This window comes from Malus sylvestris, chromosome 12 (assembly GCF_916048215.2).
Source record: "Malus sylvestris chromosome 12, drMalSylv7.2, whole genome shotgun sequence".
NCBI classification, from domain to species: domain Eukaryota; kingdom Viridiplantae; phylum Streptophyta; class Magnoliopsida; order Rosales; family Rosaceae; genus Malus; species Malus sylvestris.
This window is the reverse complement of record NC_062271.1, coordinates 29,499,495-29,519,616: the sequence shown is the minus strand read 5'-3', so window position 1 is coordinate 29,519,616 and position 20,122 is coordinate 29,499,495. Positions and strand designations below refer to the sequence as shown.

General features: G+C 37.2%; 1 protein-coding gene and 1 pseudogene across 1 annotated transcript; one reads left to right on the top strand and one right to left on the bottom strand.

The window, feature by feature from the left end:
* Window positions 1-3,028: 3,028 nt before the first annotated feature.
* On the bottom strand, window positions 3,029-3,551 carry LOC126592830 (uncharacterized; annotated as a pseudogene).
* A 1,942-nt stretch (window positions 3,552-5,493) lies between these two features.
* On the top strand, window positions 5,494-7,800 carry LOC126593811 (probable LRR receptor-like serine/threonine-protein kinase RKF3). The gene has a single exon (XM_050259931.1). It carries the CDS (start codon window positions 5,700-5,702, stop codon window positions 7,623-7,625), a length of 1,926 nt encoding a protein of 641 aa, XP_050115888.1. The 5' UTR covers window positions 5,494-5,699; the 3' UTR covers window positions 7,626-7,800.
* Window positions 7,801-20,122: the final 12,322 nt, after the last annotated feature.

Here is a 20,122-nt window from a genome sequence, read left to right as displayed (position 1 = left end):
ACTCTTCACTTTGAGAACTAATTATGACTTCTTTATATGTAAGAGCACATCCACTGGGGTGCAAATGTGCCAGCACCCAATCAAAAAACCAAGCTGGGGGTCAATCCATTCACTCCAGCCCACAAACTTGCCAGGCACCCAGCCCAAGACAGGCAACAGACCAGCCCATTTTTAACAAACCCAGAGACCGGCCTATTTGGCTGGCGCGTGCAGTTCACTCGTGAGTGGGCGTGAGTAGGAGACATAGGTGCAGGCGGCGAGGCCCGTTGTTAGCCCACTTGTTCTTCACCTGGAAGTAGGCGATGTGGCCCTTTCAGTGCCGTTGGATTTCCAACGGTAAAAAAAATTTAAATTTTACTTTTACAATGGACTGTCCGATCATAGATCAACGGTCCACCTTTTTTTCCTAAAAAATAAAAAGGCCCAACGGTCAGAATTATGATCATTGGCCACGTGGTAGCTCCTTGGCTCTTAGATTTGAATATTTTTCAAATCCAACGGTCCAAATTAATTAACTACATTAAAATTTATTAAAAATTATGAAAAAATACAGAAAATTTATTAAAAAATACAGAAAAATTTTAAAAAAATTATTATTTTTTTCTATAAATACCTAACCCTCATCTTCCACCTTACACCACCTTTCAATATTTTCTACACTTTCTACACTGTCTACACTTTCTACATTTCAATATTTTTTACACTTTGAGAGAAAAAAAATGTCTACATGGAAGCTCATTCAAGATGTTACATTGTGTGAATGTTGGGTTCACACAACTCATGACCCGATTATGGGTAATGAGATGGATAAGCGAGAAATGTGGAGTAAAATTACGAAAGCGTTTTGCGATGTACATGGAAAAGACGCCAGAAGTAGTCAAGGTCTTCAAGGTTGTTGGAAAAAACTCAACGCATCCTTTACTTGTTGGAAAAACACCATCTCTCATGCTTCCGGTAATCTATGTAGTGGGACAAGTTTAGCGGATCAGGTGACAATATATTTATTTATTTATATGTATACCATCCGCATCAATATTTTAATTTATTTATTTGTGTTACACCCACATTTTTTTATAATACTGTCTTATCCCACATTTATAGACACTACAAGCACAAGCTTTCTACAATGCGAAGAACCACAACAAATCATTCAACAAATGAGAATGTTGGCAAATTGTCAAAGATTGCCCCATATACAAAATTGTGTCAACCGGTCCAGAAGTTGTCATGCACAATATGGGTCTACACAGTTAACCAGAACCAGACATGGCCAAACAAGAATGTGACACATTTGAAGACACAGAACGGACGCCTGAAGAAGTGCCGGAGACCCAACCGACTCGTTAGTCCCTCAGGCCTCAAGGTAAAAAGGCATCAAAGAAAAAAGGTAGTTCTTCCAAAAATGACTACACTAAATATATGGAGGAACTTGCTCGCCAAGGTGAACTGAACATGGCATGGGAAGCGGCTAGAGATGAGGAAAAAGATGCTGTTATGACAACAATATTAGCAACTACTGAGAGACGTGATGCGACGGCTGAGAGACAATGAGAAATAGTTAATAGAGAAAACGAGATGATTAGAGAAGCACTTAATCGAGAAAATGAGATGCTTAGAGAAGAAAGGATAGCTCAAGCAAATCATGACATTATGAACAAGTCTCTAGTAGGACTGTCTTCGAATTCAAAATATTTTTGGACATCAGAAAAAGAGACGTAGTGCCAAGGAGCCATGAAAGAGATGCGGAAACAGGTCGAGGGGGTTATAGCTACACAAATCCTGGCAACGAAGATCCTAGCACCACGTATCCTAGCTCCAGAGACTTTGTATAATTTCGTATTTATTTGTAGTACTTTATTTAATTTCTTGTGTAATTTCTTATTTATTATTAGTACTTTATGTAATTTCTTATTTATTTTTATTTATAGATGTAATTTCTTATTTATTATTGGTACTTTGTGTAATTTCTTATTTATTATTAGTACTTTATGTAATTTCTCATTTAATTTTAGAACTTTATGGAATTTCAAATTTTTTTTTGTACTTTATTTAAACACATCAAATAAGATTACATAACCTCACCGAATAAACTTAAAAAAAAAACACACCAAATAAAATTACATAAACTTAAAAAAAATACATTTTATTCTTCAACCACAAGCTCATTTTAATTATGTTCACCTTCTTGCAATCCCACTGGTGCTCAATCAAGTCATTATGGTGGGTTACGTGCCAGTATGGCTCTTGCACATCAGTGTACCGCTGAACGATCAATTCATTGTAACGTCCATCCCGTTCCAACGACTCATGTTGCACGGGATCTTCGGTTCCGGCTCATATTCAACGACGGCATCATAATCATACTTATCTTCCACAATCATGTTGTGGAGAATAATACACGTCATCATGATGGATCGAAGAGCCTTGACATTAAACAGTCTAGCAGAAGACCTGACAATCGCCCAACGAGCCTGCAGGATACCAAAACAACGCTCCACATCCTTCCTACAACCCTCTCGACATTTTGCGAAGTGTTTTTCTTTTTCAGTCTGTAGATGTGGCACTGTTTTGACAAACGTATACCACCTTGGGTAAATGCCATCTGCAAGGTAGTATGGTCCGTCGTATTTAGTGCCATTAACCTAATATGTGTATCTCGCGATTTTCCTTGCAACAGATCGTAGAACACTGGAGATTGAGTAAGGACATTTAGGTCATTCTGAGCTCTTGGAACACCAAAAAAAGCATGCCAAATTTGTATCAAATGAAGCCACCGCTTCCAAAATGATACTTTTGGCTCATTTTCTGTCGCCATAAGCTCCTTGCCACGCACTTAGACAATTTTTCCAAGTCCAGTGCATGCAGTCGATGCTTCCAATCATGCCAAGGAAGTCTCGCATCTCACCTTTCCTCAGAAGCCCTCGCATGTCCCTTAGCATGGGTGTCCGGAAGTACTCATTGGTGTACATGGCTTCAATTGCAGAGCAAAACCGTATCAAGAACTCTAGAATAGTTGTTTTTCCTATCCTTATGATCTTATCCACTTGATCTGCAGATGCTCTATATGCAAGCATTCACAAGGCAGCCGTAATTTTTTTCTCTGGAAGAAGACCTAGAACACGAAAAGCATCATCTTTTTGCACAAAATATGGATCATGGTTGCAAATAGCACTCATGATTTTGTTAAACAAACTTCGTTGCATTCTAAAATGACGTTTAAAACATGATCAGGGAATATACGCTGTTGGGAATAAAATAATCTTCCAAGAGATCTTTACCTCGTATTTCCCTTTTTCTATCGAAGTTTGCGACACGTCTAGGTTTGGCTATCTGACCTACAACTTCCATGACACGACCCCTCTGCCTTCTATGGTCATCATCCGAGTCCTCCTTCATTGCAAAAGCCTCATCTCCACCTCCACCTTCCTCGAGATTGATCAATTCTTCCTGTTGTGCCAACAATCTTTTCTGTTGCTCCACAAATTGTTTATGCACTCTCCTTGAAGAAGACATTGTAAAAAAAACTCAAGATTTGAAAACGATGAAGAAGGATTCTGAGCTAAAAAGAAGGATTGAGTTTTGTGTAAGGATGGATGTAGAGATGTAGGGTTTATATGGACAAAAAAAGAAAGGGTGAGGTTCTGGACAATGCCACGTGGCACTATGTGATTGGTTGAAAATCTTATCGAAATCTTGGCTAAATTATTACAAACAGGAAATGACACGTGGCGCATTGGGATTTGTTGAAAATCTTATCGGAAATCTATCTACAAAATAGTACGTTCAGATAATGACATATGGCGTAATAAGATTGGTTGAAAATCTTATCGTAATCTTGATTAAATTATTGTAAACAGATAGTAACATGTGGTGCATCGAGATTGGTTGCAAATCTTAGCGGAAATCTATTAACAAAATAGTACGTTCGGATAATGACACGTGGTATTATGAGATTGATTAAAAATCTTATCCGAAATTAAAACTATTTTATTTATTTATTCTTTTATAAAAAAATTTAAAATATTTTAAATGGGTTGGGTGCCAGCACATTTTGTAGGGGTGAAGATCGTTTGTGCCAGTGTATTTTTAAACTGGGTGCCAGCGCATTTTTTTAGGGGTGGAGATGCTTTGACGTATTACTGTTCACTGGGATATATTATTGTTCACTTGAGTGGATACATGCGCTGAGTGCTAGCGTAAAATCTTTAAGGGTGAAATTGCTCTAACTGGATCATCAAACTCTCCCAAATTAAATTCCGATCCTTGAAACAACAAAGTCATCTGATATGAAAATGTGGGATTTTCAGAAAAAAGAAAAGAAAAAAAGATGGGGTTTTTTCTGTTTTGATTGATGGGTTTAGTACCTGCGCAAAACGAACTAATACAGATCGGCTTACTAACAAGATAAAATTCCATGGATGGACTCCAATCTTATGGCAGTGGTGTGAAGTAGTGACCTTTTTGAGTAACTCCGTTGTACTTTAGTCTCTCATTTGTTCCTTAAAATGCTTTATTTGATTGATATGTATGTCACCCTATATTGTCAATGTACTTGGTAACAAAAGCATAAACTCATGCAAAAATACTAATTAATGGTGCCAATTTCTATACCAAGCCAAGCCTAGCTCGAGCTCTAAAAAAGTTTCTATGTTAGGAACCAAGCCAAGCCAAGCCTATTTGAATCTTTTGAAGCTTGATTAAGCTCGGCTTGTATAGGAACCAAGTCAAGCCTAGCTCAAGCTCTAAAAGTGTTTCAATGTTAGGAATGCCTTATTTTTTTTTTCTTTAAGTATTATTACAAAAAAAGTGTTTATTCTAATTGTTTTAGTATAATTACATTCTTTGATCAGTTCCATTTGTATTGACATGATTATGTCAAATGTATTGACTTGATCATATCAAATGGAAACTTAACTGAACAAAGAATGTAATTATTCTAAACTATTACTTTGATCACTAACTTAGTCTTTCATAAGTTCTTATTTCTTCTGGATTAAGTTCGTCGTTAGCATTGGATTTAAGCTCCTTAATTATATCCATAATCATATTTTTCAACAGAGGGAAGAGATTTCAAAGATAAATATCATATTTTGTTAGGTTTGATAGCATAAGTATTGATTCCAATAGATTAGGACAACCGAATAAGTTAATTAGAATATGACATCACTAATCCAACCAAGAAACACTCGGACAAACCTAAGGCCAATCAGGTCTCTTCCTGGAAACTAATCATTTCTTTGTTTGTTCTGCCTATTAGACGCCTAATATACTCACGATTAGAATAAGAGTATCGCAAGGCAACTCTATGTAGAAAAAGAGTATAAGTGTGAATATACACAACCAAGACCCCAAATTTAAAATTCAGTTAGAAGTTAGGACCACATCCACAAATCAATTTAAATTGCTTCCCTCCAACAGTGACTGCCAAACTTCCATTCCACTTTCAAGGAAAGTGATCCTCACCGGATCTCTTCCACCAAATCCACTCAATCAATGAATCTGGACTCTTGAAATTGGATTCAATGACTAAAGTTATTGTAATTTTAAAAGGAGTTCCCTGTTTTTAGCTGTTGGATCAAATTTCAAAAGTCCGAATTCATTGATTGGGTGGATTTAGTAGAATGGAGGATCCCTTTCTCACTTGCAAGGCTTTAAACCATTTGTGATGTCCCAAAGAATGAAGTCAAACTTCCCATTCCATGCCAAAAAAAAAACCAAAATTCCATAATCATTGCTGCATCCTGCAAATCTCAATGAAAACCCTAATGATCTCTCAATTTCTTCAACTCCTTGGATTGGTCTTACTGTTCACTAATTCCAAAGCAATTTCCCATGGAAATTTCCATAGAAAATTGGGCACTGCAACTAAAGCTCCATGCCCATTGAATGTCGACCTTCTCCACAAACTCATCACCCAAAACGCGCATCCATTCCCCTTGCAAGATATTGCGACCGAGTGCCAGTACATGATACAAGGAATCCGTCTCCTTCGATCAGAATATCTTCGAACCACTGGATTGTTTACGTTGTCTCCAGATGTCCTGGATGCCTGCTGGGATTTGTATGTGAATCTGGTCAATGAATTCATTCCCGGGTTTGATATCAAGTCCACATGTGGCTTGAAGACCAATTTCATGTCACAAACTTGTATGAACATCACAACAAAGTCTGATTTCGAAACCTTGGTTTCACGAGATGAGTTGCAACAAATGAAGGGCTCTTGTGATCAGTCTTTGAAGAACAATTCTGCTTGTACTTCCTGCGTGGATTGCTTGTCAAGAGTTCGCGCATCTTATCTCAGAGTCTCGAACGATGGCAATGTTTCGGATTGCAATGGCTACCCGTTTATATATGCTGCAGCATTTTCCAACAGGTTTGGACCAACAGATATAGGGACTGCCAAGTGTTTGTTTCTGCTTGATTTCTCGCCGTCTAATAAAAAGTCCGGAGACCCCAAGGCGGTGATGTGGGGGATCGTGGTTGGTTGTTTTTATGGATTTATCGGGGCATTGGTTGTGGTTTGGTTTCTTTGGATATGGCACAAGAAATGGAAGAGGAAGAAGAGGGAAACTTTGGCTCAAATCAAAGAAGTTTCAAGTGGGGAGATGGAAATTCGCGGTCAAATTAGTACTTCGACAAAGTTCAGCTTCGAGGAAATACAAAAGGCTACGAGGAATTTCTCGAGCGAGAACATAATTGGTTTCGGAGGATATGGGAATGTTTACAAGGGAATGTTGCAAGATGGCTCTGAAGTTGCATTGAAAAGGTTTAAGAACTGCTCTGCTGCCGGAGACCAAGTTTTCGCACATGAAGTAGAGGTGATTGCAAGCGTAAGGCATGTGAATCTTGTGTCCTTGAGAGGCTATTGTATCGCTACGGTGAATAGAGGAGGCCACCAGAGAATTCTAGCTTGTGAATTGATGCAAAACGGAAGTCTCTATGACCATCTCTTCCAACCGAAATTCAAGAAGCTTAGCTGGTCAATTCGCCAAAAGATTGCGCTTGGAATTGCTCGCGGGTTGGCTTATTTACACCACGGCGTGCAGCCTGCTATCATCCATCGTGACATCAAAGCGAGCAACGTGCTTTTAGATGAAGCATTTGAAGCGAAACTGGCAGATTTTGGCCTTGCAAAGTTCACACCAGAGGGGCAGACACATATGAGCACTAGGGTTGCCGGCACACTAGGTTATGTTGCTCCAGAGTATGCTTTGTATGGCCAAATATCTAAAAAAATCGATGTGTACAGTTTCGGGGTTGTGCTGCTTGAGCTTTTGAGTGGGAAGAAAGCAGTTATAGAATTCAACGACGAGAATAGGCCTTTGTTGTTGTCAGATTGGGCTTGGTCACAAGTCAGGGAAGGCAGAGTTTTGGATGTCATTGATGAATCCATGCCCGAATTAGGCCCTCCGGAAGTGAGGGAGAAGTATTCGTTGGTTGCTGTGCTTGCTTCTCATCCAGTTCCAAATGCTAGGCCATCAATGGACCAGATTGTAAAAATCCTGGAAAATGATACCCCAATTCCAACCATCCCTGACCGTCCATTTGCTCTTTTAGCACATTCTGATGATGCAGAGGGATCAATGAGCTTCGATAGTTTGTGTCTACAAAACAAACACGACTGAACAAAAATGTACATTTACTATTATACGTTCATCCATTTGTGATATATAGGAACTTCTTTGTGCGAGAAGGCCATTGTAGCAATAAGTGATTAGTTTGAGATAGTGTATAACATTGGGACAGTGAGTGAAAAATTGTTTAATTCATTCATGAATGAGATGGCTTTTACTTAATTAACTTAGAGAAATATTACGCTACTTAGTATTACAGTCTAGTGATATTTTTATCTTAGATTCGATTCTTGTCGAAAGAAGTTAATTTGAACTAAATAATTATAAGTGTCCCATTATATTATTTAGTCCAAACCCTACCTCTTACTATAAATATATTATTATATACAAAATAACATAGAGAAATGTTTCAAAAGCCTTCGATGCTATTTTTTGCTTTAGAATTAAAGATTCTGAAGGAATTAATAAGAAATAAGGTCAAATCCATGGTTGATCTAGGGCTAACAATTTAATTCAAATAGGGCAAAACAATATGTCTGAACTTTCAGTTCTAGCCTAAACCCCAAAAAGAATCGGCTTATTAGAGCTGGGGCGGATACAGCGACACTGCTTCTCCGGTGTGCAGTCGCATGATTTGCAAGTAGGGAAAATACACATGCAGTCTTGATCAGTATTGCAATAGGGAAATTATTTTTTTGCTTCAGCATATTGCCGCAGACCTGCCAACAATTTATTTACTGTTAACAACTAGAAAATTTACAGGACTGTATCAAATTAAATACTAGGGATTACTTAGTAGGCTTTGTGCATGGTATCTTAACATACCATGGGGTTCTTTACAATAATACATTTAGTCAAAGATGCAATGACCAAGATCTAACCGCCAATAATTTCATAGGATAAGAGACTCTGAAGCATAATAAAAATTTCTTGAAAAGTAATACTTTACCAGATGCCATAACCATAGCACAATCACCAAAAAAGCCATTTTTTATGAAGACTTGTCCATATCATTTTGGACCTTGCAATTAGGTAGCAGGAATGTCTAAAGATAGTTGTGGCGTTTGCTGCTGCACTGAAGTACTTGGAACCCTAAAACCAGTAGCATATATACCAAAAAAAACGGGCTTAGTTTTATTATGGTAAAAAATAAGGCAAATTATAAGGATTTTTTTTTCTTTCAGTTTTAAAAAATCTAAAATATGTTGGAACACAAGCAAATCTCGAACCAATGCCATTCGGATATACAAAACGCCAAAATCCAACGAGCTGCATGCTCATTTTTTGCAAAATTTTGCAGACAGTATGTATTAGAACTAAAATTTCAAGATAGGCCTAGGCCATCACTGGCCTCTATGTGGCTCCGTCATTGGTTGTGTCACCGAGATTCTCTTGCCATCGCAAATCTTGTCGGATTCATTTAGATTGATCTCTCATTGATTATAATTGATCGTAATCAATTAGACTAGCTATTCAAGTCAGCTATTGTATACTATATATGTTTGTAGTATTACACAAATTAATTATATAAAAAAAAATCAATTTCCACATGGTACCAGAGCATCCATGAATACATAGAAGGAAAAGGATCCTCACCGGATTCTTTTTCTGGGAATTCGGGGGATCCAGAAATCATGTCTGTTCATCTTACATTGTACGGTCAGTTTTTGTTAGGTACTATTTATCTTTAATATTAAATTTTAAATGATTTTTAACCGTACGATATACGATGAACGGACATGATTTCTTAATCCCCGGATCCCAATGATCAAAAGATTCCGACGAGGATCCTTTTCCTACATAGAAGATGCATGAATACTTGTCCGTCTCAACCTTTAAACACTTGTCATGCTTATTAATTACGTTTTTTTAGGGAAAAGCTGATTAATAGGATGCAATGTAGCTAGGGAAATAATCGACGTAGTAAAACCTTGTCATGCTCATTAATTGATCACAAACCCTCTTTTTATTTATGCCTTCGATTGATTTTCATATGTTTTCTCTCGTAATTTTGATGTCTTATGATGAAAGGACGCTTGTAATTTCTCACTACTTTAAATGTGTATGGTTATATTGCCTCATACTTATTCCGTACAACAACTAACTAGCTAGGTACTATAATAAAAACACTTCTTTTTGAAGCAACTCGGGAAGTGAGGGGCCTTGTCCACATTATGAATAAAATTCAAATAAAGCGAACTAGCGAAAGAGAAGAAGAAAGAAAAAAAAACAATATGTTGTCCACAATTACCTTTTTACCCTCAAACAATTACCATGTGTTGTGCACGTGACCACGATGGATGAAAAATTCAAAAATCTAACGCCATAAGGGAAATTGGCCAATTATAAAAATTCAAGAGGATAATTGGTTAAAATTAAAGTTCTAGGGAGAAATTGACCAATTATAAAAGTTTAAGGGGTTATTGACTAAAACTGAAGTTTAGGGAGAAATTGACAACCCCTTACAAGTTCAGGGGAAATTAACAACCTTTGCACTAATCTTTGTATTTGAACTTTTTCACCTCTTTACATGACACACTTTGATTGAGTAATTATCTTTGTTGGATTCTTGTTATCGGAGTTTAGCCAAGAAAACAAAAAATTGAGTTTGAGGAAAAAGTTTGGTGGATATATCCAGTTGCATATGCCAACCCAAGTCAATTCACGAGGTTTTTTTAAGGCCACCGGCAAAATACACGTGAAATACGTGCAGGATCATCATTAGGACCAATATATTTGCCAACCATCAATGAACTGATCGGATTAACCAACCAAAGTTAGCTTGCGCACTGCAAGGATGGTCCTTGTAAGTAGATGACTCGTCAAGCAGTCGGAGAGGGGCTTCTTTGGCAAAAAGGGGTTCAGATTGTCAAAATTCTTGAAAATGATCAAATTCCCATATCACAGAGTCCATGTTCTCTTTTACATGTTGATAATACAGAGAGATCAAGAGTATGGCTGGGTTGTAACTAACTGGGGTTTATCAATAATATTCAAACCCAGTTAGTTACAAAGCACCAAAAAATTTGAGATCCCCTTCTTCTTGAAGGCGTGAACCATTTTTTCAAATATGAAATTTTCTAACAACGGTGAAAATTTTGAAATAGGTCCCTCTCCCCTTTTCATACATGAAAAGCAAAAAACAAAAAACTCAAAAGGAGAGAGAAGGGTAGCAAACAACCGAGAGAGAGATGGTGAGAGGAAGGGGATGTGGAGGAGAGAGACGGTAGGGAAGAAGACAGAAGGTTTCACACGAGAATTTTTTTTAATTTAATCACTTCGCAGAATCAATGTAACAGAGATTATTTAAATTGATAGTTTAACCTATCATGTTTTTACAATAAGAGAAGAGGAGAGACATAATTTATTAAATGTTATTCATCTCTAGGGCTTACAGTTTTATTGAACTAGGGCAACAAAATCAGCTCACTTTATTTTTAGTTGAATAAGATGCTTTATTCAAGACGCATAAACACTTGAAGACAATACATGTTGTCTGAAATTTCAGTTCATGGCCAGAATTGAAGAAATCGGGATCAGCGGCCCGGACTCGGATCTGGTGCAAAAACACTTCTTATACAAGCACTGACAAGTTTTGCAAATGCCGCACCAATCGAAGCAGTCTTGATTTGATTTGCAATAAGGATCCCCTATGTTCCTTGCTTCAGCACATAGCTCCAGACCTGCATGCCAAACAGTTCATTTATAATTTGATTCAATTTAACCAATATAATGTATGCCTCCCAAATAAATAATGAGAGGATCATGAGATATAATATCTTACCAGATGCAATAACCATGAGTACAACCAAAAAAACCAGTTTTGACGAAGACTTGTCCATGTCTTTTGAGTTAGAAATTTAGCGGGAATGTATAAGATGCGGTTATGCTTCTTGCTGCACTGAATTACTTAGAAGAATCCTTGTAATAATATTACATTATATAGGTTAAAAATCAGTTATGCTTCTTTCACGGCTCCCTCTAATTGTAACAAGAAAGAAAAGGTAAGAAATCGGATACCTACAGATCAGAAACATGTAATTTTTTTCCTCTTTTGCGAAAGGAATTAGCTAAAAATAGTACGAAATCAGGATGGGTAGTGATTTGATTATGTCTAAGGATTAAATTCCTTCCAAATTGTAATAAAAAAAATGAGATAATAAATTGAATACATATAAATAAAAATGGATCTTTTCTCTTTTGGTAAGTAACAAAAAAAAAATGCATATGTTTTTTTTTTTTTTTTGGAAGCAACGATAGTAGTATTCCATTGATAAGAAAGTCGGATACAAAGAGGGAAGTCAGTTAAAAAAATGCATATGTTGAACCAACGGTAACATTAGGGGTGGGTTCAAAAAACCGAAAACCGAAAAAAACCGAAAACCAAACCGAACCGAAACCGAAAAAACCGAACCGAACAAAAAAACCGAACCGAATTGAAAAAACCGAACCGAACCGAATTCTTTTGGTTCGGTTCGGTTTTAGTGATCTAGAAACCGAACCAAACCGAACCGAACCGAATTAATTAAATTAATTTTTTTATTTAATTATTTGTTTTGGATATTATTTTCTAAACCCAATTTGTAAGTTAAAATATGCTAAACCCAATGTGTTGCCAAACTTTAAGCTCAAAATATTAAAAAAAAATCCTATAAAAACTTTAAACTCTAACCTATTATTTATCCCCCATATAAGGTTCCGGAGCCAAACCTCATCCTGAAGTACCTACATCCATCTCCATAGCACTGTCTACTTTTGTCTCAGCTTTCTTTTCCAAATCTACTCTCATATAACATGTAACAGAATCTATAAACATTTATTTCGGGTAGATTACTTAGGGAATTTGTGATGGAAAAGAATCCAACACACACTAAATAAATCCACCCACGCATTTCTTTTACTAATCAAGTTGTCAACATGCAGTTACAAGCAAACAACCCTGATCTTTGAACAACATCATACAATTTAACTTTTCTAAGTCATTTGTACGATTTTTGTGTTGTGATGTTGTTAGTTTGGACTTTGGAAGACTTGATTGATGATTTTAGTTCAACTTTAAATGTTTATTTTCATTGTCTTTGATTATAGTTAGAATGCTTGTGTTATGATTGTGTTGGATACGTTAAAATTTAAAATTTCAATGTTTTTCATTTTTTGAAAGAAAAAAAAAACAAAAAACCGAAACCGAACCGAAACCGAACCGAAAAAAACCGAACCGAAAAAAAACCGAACCGAAAAAAACCGAAAAAAAAATGAACCGAACCGAACCAAACCGAAATTTCGGTTTGGTTTCGGTTTTGGCAAAAAACCGAACCAAATTAAACCGAACCCACCCCTAGGTAACATGTCGATGCTTGGAATGGATTTGCTAACTTTGTCTCTAAAGAGTAATGTTACCCTTTTGGGAGAATTAGGATACCATCTCTAACTACTAATGTTATTTGACTAAAACCTTTGTGGTTTTCAATTTTTTCTCCCCTAATATTAATGTGATAACGTATTTTTATATAGGTTATTATATTTTTAAATTAAAAATTAAAAATTGTAGTTGTTTATATTAATGAGATTTTAAATAACCCATGATTTATGAGATTAAAAATATTAAAGGATAAATTACACTTTTATTACAAATAGTCCCTCAAAATTGAACCACTCCATGAAGATGATCATTGAAATTGAAAGTCGATCAATATAATCCCTAAAAATTAGTATTGCAAATCAATATGATCATTCCATCACAATTTCGTCAAATATTTCCTTTCAACAAGAAGTCCATTTGGAAAATCTAAGTAATATAATAGGTGTCATCCAATTTCATATTTACAGTGTTCCTCACACTCGAAATTAAAGATGAAATCGATGATTGAGTTAGAGCTAACAGAGTAGAATTCACCATTGTAGAAATCAAATTGCTGCAGTGCTAAGCAATCGAAGAATCAACCCAAAATTGCAACAGCTAACAGATGCAACAGTACACAGAATTGCAAACAACAACAATCAAGAATTGCAAGAAACACTCGCAAAGTAGAATCAACAGCAATCCCCAATCAAGAACTGTGAGAATCAACAACTTTAATCAAGTAATCAGCAAGTAGACGAGATGTCAGAAAAAAAAACACCTCGCAATCGACGAATTTTGGACCGACGAAATCAAGTAACAGCAAGCACCGACTTTGACGAAAAAATCCCCAATTTTTTTTTAGGTTCCAACCACTGACTGCAAGTAAAGATGTAATCAACGACAGAAAACACCAACGACCAAGAACGACGATGTCACAACCAGAGAATAGAGGTAGCAGAAGCACAAGGATCTTCAACCGACGGTGGTGTTTGAAATGGTACCAGGCATCCTGATAGATTTAATAATCTTAGTAAAGATTGAAACTTTTTACAGATTGTTTCAATGGATCTTGTGCTTTTCGAGAGAGAATAAGAGGGAGAGGAAGAGTCAGTATATTTCAGATATCCAAGAAAATGAAAATTACAAAGGCTATATGCCCCTCTACCTAGTCAAAACCAAATCCTACATTTTAGGGATCTAGTACACTTCTCCGGCCACTAAGGGCTTTGGAGGATATCATCCATCCACCTGGACGGGGATGAGAATGCATAGTACTACTAAATAAAACAAAAATACCAGCTGTGAACTTTCTAACAATGTAAAAGAAACTAGCCGTTACAAATCAAACTCAACGGCTCCTTTCTAAAATTGGAAGTTGTTCATCTCTTGATTCTCAGGTTCCTCTCGATTTGATCTGCAAGATTAACATCTGCAGATTGATCTTAATGCTAGTAGGCAGCTTAATTCTCAACAGCCTCTCCTAAGCTGCTTACTGGCTTCACTCCTAACTTCATTCTCAGATAATTGAATCGATCTTTGGGCAAGGCTTTAGTAAATATGTCTGCCAACTGCTCTTCACTTCTGCAATACTTCACATCAATGGATCCTTGCTGCAATGCTTCTCGAATAAAATGATATTTCCTGTTTATGTGTCTGGTTCTCTGATGAAAGACTGGATTTTTGACCATTGATATTGCAGACATGTTATCACAAAACAATGGTGTTGCATCAGCTTGCAATTCACCAAAATCATCCAACACAAATCTTAGCCAGATGGCTTGAGCTGTTGCTCCAGCTGCTGAGACATATTCAGCTTCTGCCGTTGACAATGCAACTGTGTTTTGCTTGACTGAGGCCCATGAAAAAACACCACTTCCAAAGCTAAATGCATATCCAGATGTGCTTCTACTGTCATCTTCACTTCCAGCCTAATCTGAGTCACAAAAACCAATCAAAACAGTCTTCTTGTCCCTTGTGAATTCAATACCATAGCTGAGAGTGCCTTGAATGTATCTGAGAACTCTTTTAGCTATTCCCATGTGTTTTTTCGTGGGACCATGCATGAATCTTGATAGCAAACTGGCAGCATACATTATATCAGGCCTGGTTGCAGTTAAATATAACAAACTGCCAACAATCTGCCTAAATAAACCTTCATCAGTCAGCTCACTTCCATCAATTTTCTTCAGTTTCTCACCAGTAGGTAGGGGAATTGTCACAGACTTACAATCCTCCATGCCAAACTTTGCAAGTAAGGACTTTGCATACTTACTTTGATGAATAAAGACCCCTCTTTCAGTTTGTAGAACTCCCATTCCCAAGAAGTGATGTAAGAGTCCTAAGTCAGTCATCTCATATTTCTGCATCATGTCTCTTTTAAACTCACTGAGCAGTGTATTGCTACCTCCAGTGTATACTATATCATCAACATATATAGAGACTATGATCATATTTCCTTAATCATCAGTTCTAGTATATAAGGTAGCCTCACTAATGCTTCTTTTGAAATTGCAGCTTGTGAGATAAGTGTCAATCTCACTGTACCAGGCTCTAGGAGCCTGCTTCAAACCATAGATAGCCTTCTTTAACTTATAGACCTTGTGACTTGCATTTCTGACTTCAAAACCCTCTGGTTGCTCAGTGTAAACCTCCTCCTCAAGTACTCCATTCAAGAAGGCTGATTTAACATCTAATTGGAACAACTTCCAACCCTTTTGTGCTGCAAGTGCAATTAAAGTTCGGATTGTATCTAACCTTGCCACTGGAGCAAAGGTTTCATTGTAGTCAATACCAGGTTTCTGAGCATACCCTTTTGCCACAAGCCTAGCCTTGTGTTTTTGAACTGATCCATCTAGATTTAGTTTGGTTTTGAACACCCATTTGACTCCTATGACAGGCTTGTCTGCAGGTCTTTCCACCAGCTCCCAAGTTCCATTTTTCTCAATAGTTTCAATCTCAGCATTCATTGCTTCCTTCCATGCATTGTCTTCAATAGCTTCATGGTAGGTTTCAGGCTCAATAATGGTCATATGACATCTTGCATAAATGTCTTCCAAGCTTCTCAGCTTTACAGGTGTATTACTTGGTGTTGAACCTTGACTGGTACTGCCACTGTTACTTTCAGTGACATGTTCATCACAAGACACTAATTGAGTGAGATTTGGGGAGTCACAGCTTTGAGTTTTATGAATGAACCTTTCTGTTTCAGTTATCTCTGGATTTTCATTTTCAAAACTGAGTGGCATGAAAACAGTTTCTTCTTGCTTGCTTTCCCAATTCCATGATTTGCTCTCATCAAATATAACACTTCTTGAGAGTATGATCTTCTTAGTTTGAAGATTATAGATCCTGTAACCTTTCTCACAGCTGCCATACCCCATAAATATTCCCTTGCTTGCTTTATCATCTAGTTTCTGTCTCAGGTTTGATGGAATGTGGCTGTAACAAATACTTCCAAACACTCTCAAATGTTTTACACCTGGTTTTCTTCCTGTGAAAGCTTCAAATGGTGTTTTACTCTTCACTGAGATTGTAGGACACCTATTCTGCAAGTATACTGCAGTTCCAACTGCTTCAGCCCAAAAAACCACAGGAATGTTCTTCTCAGCCATCATTGATCTGGCCATTTCACAAATAGTTCTATTTCTTCTCTCAGCAACTCCATTTTGCTGAGGAGAGTATGCCACTGTTAATTGTCTCTCCATTCCAATATTAGAACAGAAATTCAAGAATTCGTGGGAGGTATATTCACCTCCTCTGTCACTTCTCAGCTTCTTAAGTTTGAAACCACTTTGTAGCTCAACAAAGGCTTTAAATTTCTTAAACACATTGAACACATCAGATTTGTTCCTTAGAAAATACACCCAACACATTCTTGAGAAGTCATCTATGAATGTTATGAAATATCTGTTGCCACCAACAGATTCATTCTGCATTGGTCCACAAACATCAGTGTATACCAGTTCTAATGGTTGACTAGCTCTCCACACTTTCTCTTTATCGAATGGTTCTATATGCATCTTTCCAGAAACACAACTTTCACAAACTTCCTTCATCTCAGATAATGCAGGCAACCCAAGCACCAATCCTTCTCTCTGCATCCTTTTCAGACTGTTAAAGTTCAAGTGACCAAGCCTTTTATGCCAGATCCTTGACTCTTCTTCAATTGAAGCTTTTCTAGCTACTGCATTTACAGATTCAAAGGACAATGGAAAGCATCTATTCCCTGTCATAACCACCTTTGCTACCACATTTTCAAGATTGCTATCATCAAATATCACAGCCATGTTACCGCCAAATAGAACATAATAACCGTGTTCCATCATTTGACCAACACTTAACAGGTTTTCATCTAATCCTGGAACTAGCAGCACTTCATTTATGTATCTTTTCCCTCTTCTTGTCTCAACTACAAGTGTCCCTTTTCCTGTGGCTTGAACAAGATCACCAGTACCCATTTTTACTTTGCAGGTCACTGACTTATCAAGATTGATTAATAAGGACTCTTGGGAAGTCATGTGATTACTGCAAGCACTGTCCACAAACCACACAGACTTACTTGATGCAATTGAACTTGCATGACAAGCATAGAACATTGTTCCTGTGACCAGATCTTCTTCCTTTGCACAATTTGCAACTTGTTTACCATTATCACAGTCCTTAGTTAGATGACCAAATCGACTGCACCTGCCACACTTGGGTTTTCCTTTATATCTGCATATACCAAAATGATATTTGTCACATACTTGGCATAGTGGTTTCACATTTCCTTGACTGCCACTGGTTTGTTTGTTGTGTGCAGCAAACTTGTTGTTCCAGCCACCACCACTGCCATTATTCCAGCTGCTATTCTGACCCCAGTTCTTTCCCTTCTTATACTGACCAAACTTTGGGTTTGATTTATACTGAGACCCTTTAAAATTTCCAGTGCCATTTCCATTTCCTCCAACTTTAAGACTACTGAAAGCCCTCTCAGTACCTGTATATTTGTCTCTTTCATCATGCAGGTCTTCCCTCTTGTCATAAACTTTCACTGAGGCTAGAACTTCTTCAATCCTAATAGTATCTAAATCTCTGGTTTCTTCAATAATCGACACTATGGACTTGTACCTTCTACTTAGACTCATCAACAGCTTTTGAACAATCATTTTTTCTGTTACATCTTCTCCTAGAGATTTCAAGTTGTTTACTATCTCAAAAAACCGAGCCAAGTAATCATCCAGAGATTCAACATCATTCATTCTTAAATATTCAAAATCAGCTATAATGGCTTGTAGTTTCACAGCTCTTACCTTTTTATCTCCTTTGAATTCTCTCCTCAAAATTTCCCAGGCACCCTTTGCCGTCTTCTCATTTCGGATTCTGGGAAAAAGTTCATCAGTTATGGCTCCTTGAATAAGACTCAGAGCCTTGGCATTCTTGATCTTCACCTCCTTTGAGACAACCGGTCCTTCAACTGGAAGGTGCTCAGACTCGCTTTCTTCATCTTCCTCAGAGACATCCTCTGCGGGGGCTTGTTGTTCAACAAGACCAGCTTCAACCACATCCCATAGATCATAGGCTATGAGAATGGTTTCCATTTTAATGGCCCAAAAATCATAGTTTGACCCATTAAATTGTGGTGTTCGTAAATCACCACCGGAGGAGCTTGATCCGACCATCTTCTCAGGTAGCACAGCACAAATGGTTATAAAGGTACCACCTTTAACCCTTTCTGGATTTGTATCTTCACAGAATCACTTCCCTTCTTCGAAATCAGACCCGGAGCTCTGATACCATGTTTGAAATGGTACCAGGCATCCTGATAGATTTAATAATCTTAGTAAAGATTGAAACTTTTTACAGATTGTTTCAATGGATCTTGTGCTTTTCGAGAGAGAATAAGAGGGAGAGGAAGAGTCAGTATATTTCAGATATCCAAGAAAATGAAAATTACAAAGGCTATATGCCCCTCTACCTAGTCAAAACCAAATCCTACATTTTAGGGATCTAGTACACTTCTCCGGCCACTAAGGGCTTTGGAGGATATCATCCATCCACCTGGACGGGGATGAGAATGCATAGTACTACTAAATAAAACAAAAATACTAGCTGTGAACTTTCTAACAATGTAAAAGAAACTAGCCGTTACAAATCAAACTCAACGGCTCCTTTCTAAAATTGGAAGTTGTTCATCTCTTGATTCTCAGGTTCCTCTCGATTTGATCTGCAGGATTAACATCTGCAGATTGATCTTAATGCTAGTAGGCAGCTTAATTCTCAACAGGTGGCAGCCATGGTCGGCTCTGATACCATGTCAACTCTACAAGTAATCTTACACACTAAATAATCTTGAGAGAGGAGAGAAGTTAGAGAGAGAGAGCTGTGAAAAATGTAATGATATTTCATTAATTGTCATTGTAATAATTACACTCAAGTATTTATAGTTTACATCTTATAACAACCTTAAGACATGTCTTCATTATAATCTAAAAATACATGTCACTATCCAGGTCGTCAATTCCATTACACAATCTATCAATATTTTGGTGTATATAAAGTTAGAAAGCCACTAAATTTAATCACGAGCTAGTGGCCTAGTTGTAAATGGCAGATTGCGAGACTTTCTTCAAATTAAAAACTGGAGGTCTTGGATTCGAAACCCGCTGTTGGTGTGAAAGCAAACTTATGGCCATAAGGAGACTGAAATGCCTTTGTGAGTCTTCTCGACTTCTGAAAATGTCACCAGTTGTCTCCCTTTTTAAAGAAAAAAAAAAGAAAGAAAGCCACTGACTTTCTTAAATGTGTAAAGAAGAGTGTCCTATAGCTAGAATTCTTGTAGTGTTATAAACATGGATCCGATCTTGCGAATTTTGGATAACTTTTGATAGAAAAGCTTCGGTTTCTTTGGGAAGTGATGTGCAAATAAGCCAAATAAAATGCAGCTTTGATGAGCCCTAATGCTTTTCTCAGCTATTTATCTAAGATCCCCTGATCAGTCAAACTCAAGGTGTTGAGAAAATATATTAGCAAGTTTTATAAAAGATGGGGACACTTTAAAAAAATAATAGTCCAAAACGTGGACCGACTAGAAATAAGGTTTACATTATATATATAAAGAGAGAAAAAAATCTCAACAGCCCACAAACTAAAAAATAGAGTTTTTGTCTATCCAGAACTCTCTTAAGCTCCCACATTCTCAACTCAGTAAAGTGATGGCCTTCCTCAA

Coding starts and splice junctions, on each gene's coding strand:
- LOC126593811 (XM_050259931.1), top strand. CDS start 5,700: ATGCCAAAAAAAAAACCAAAATTCCATAATCATTGCTGCATCCTGCAA.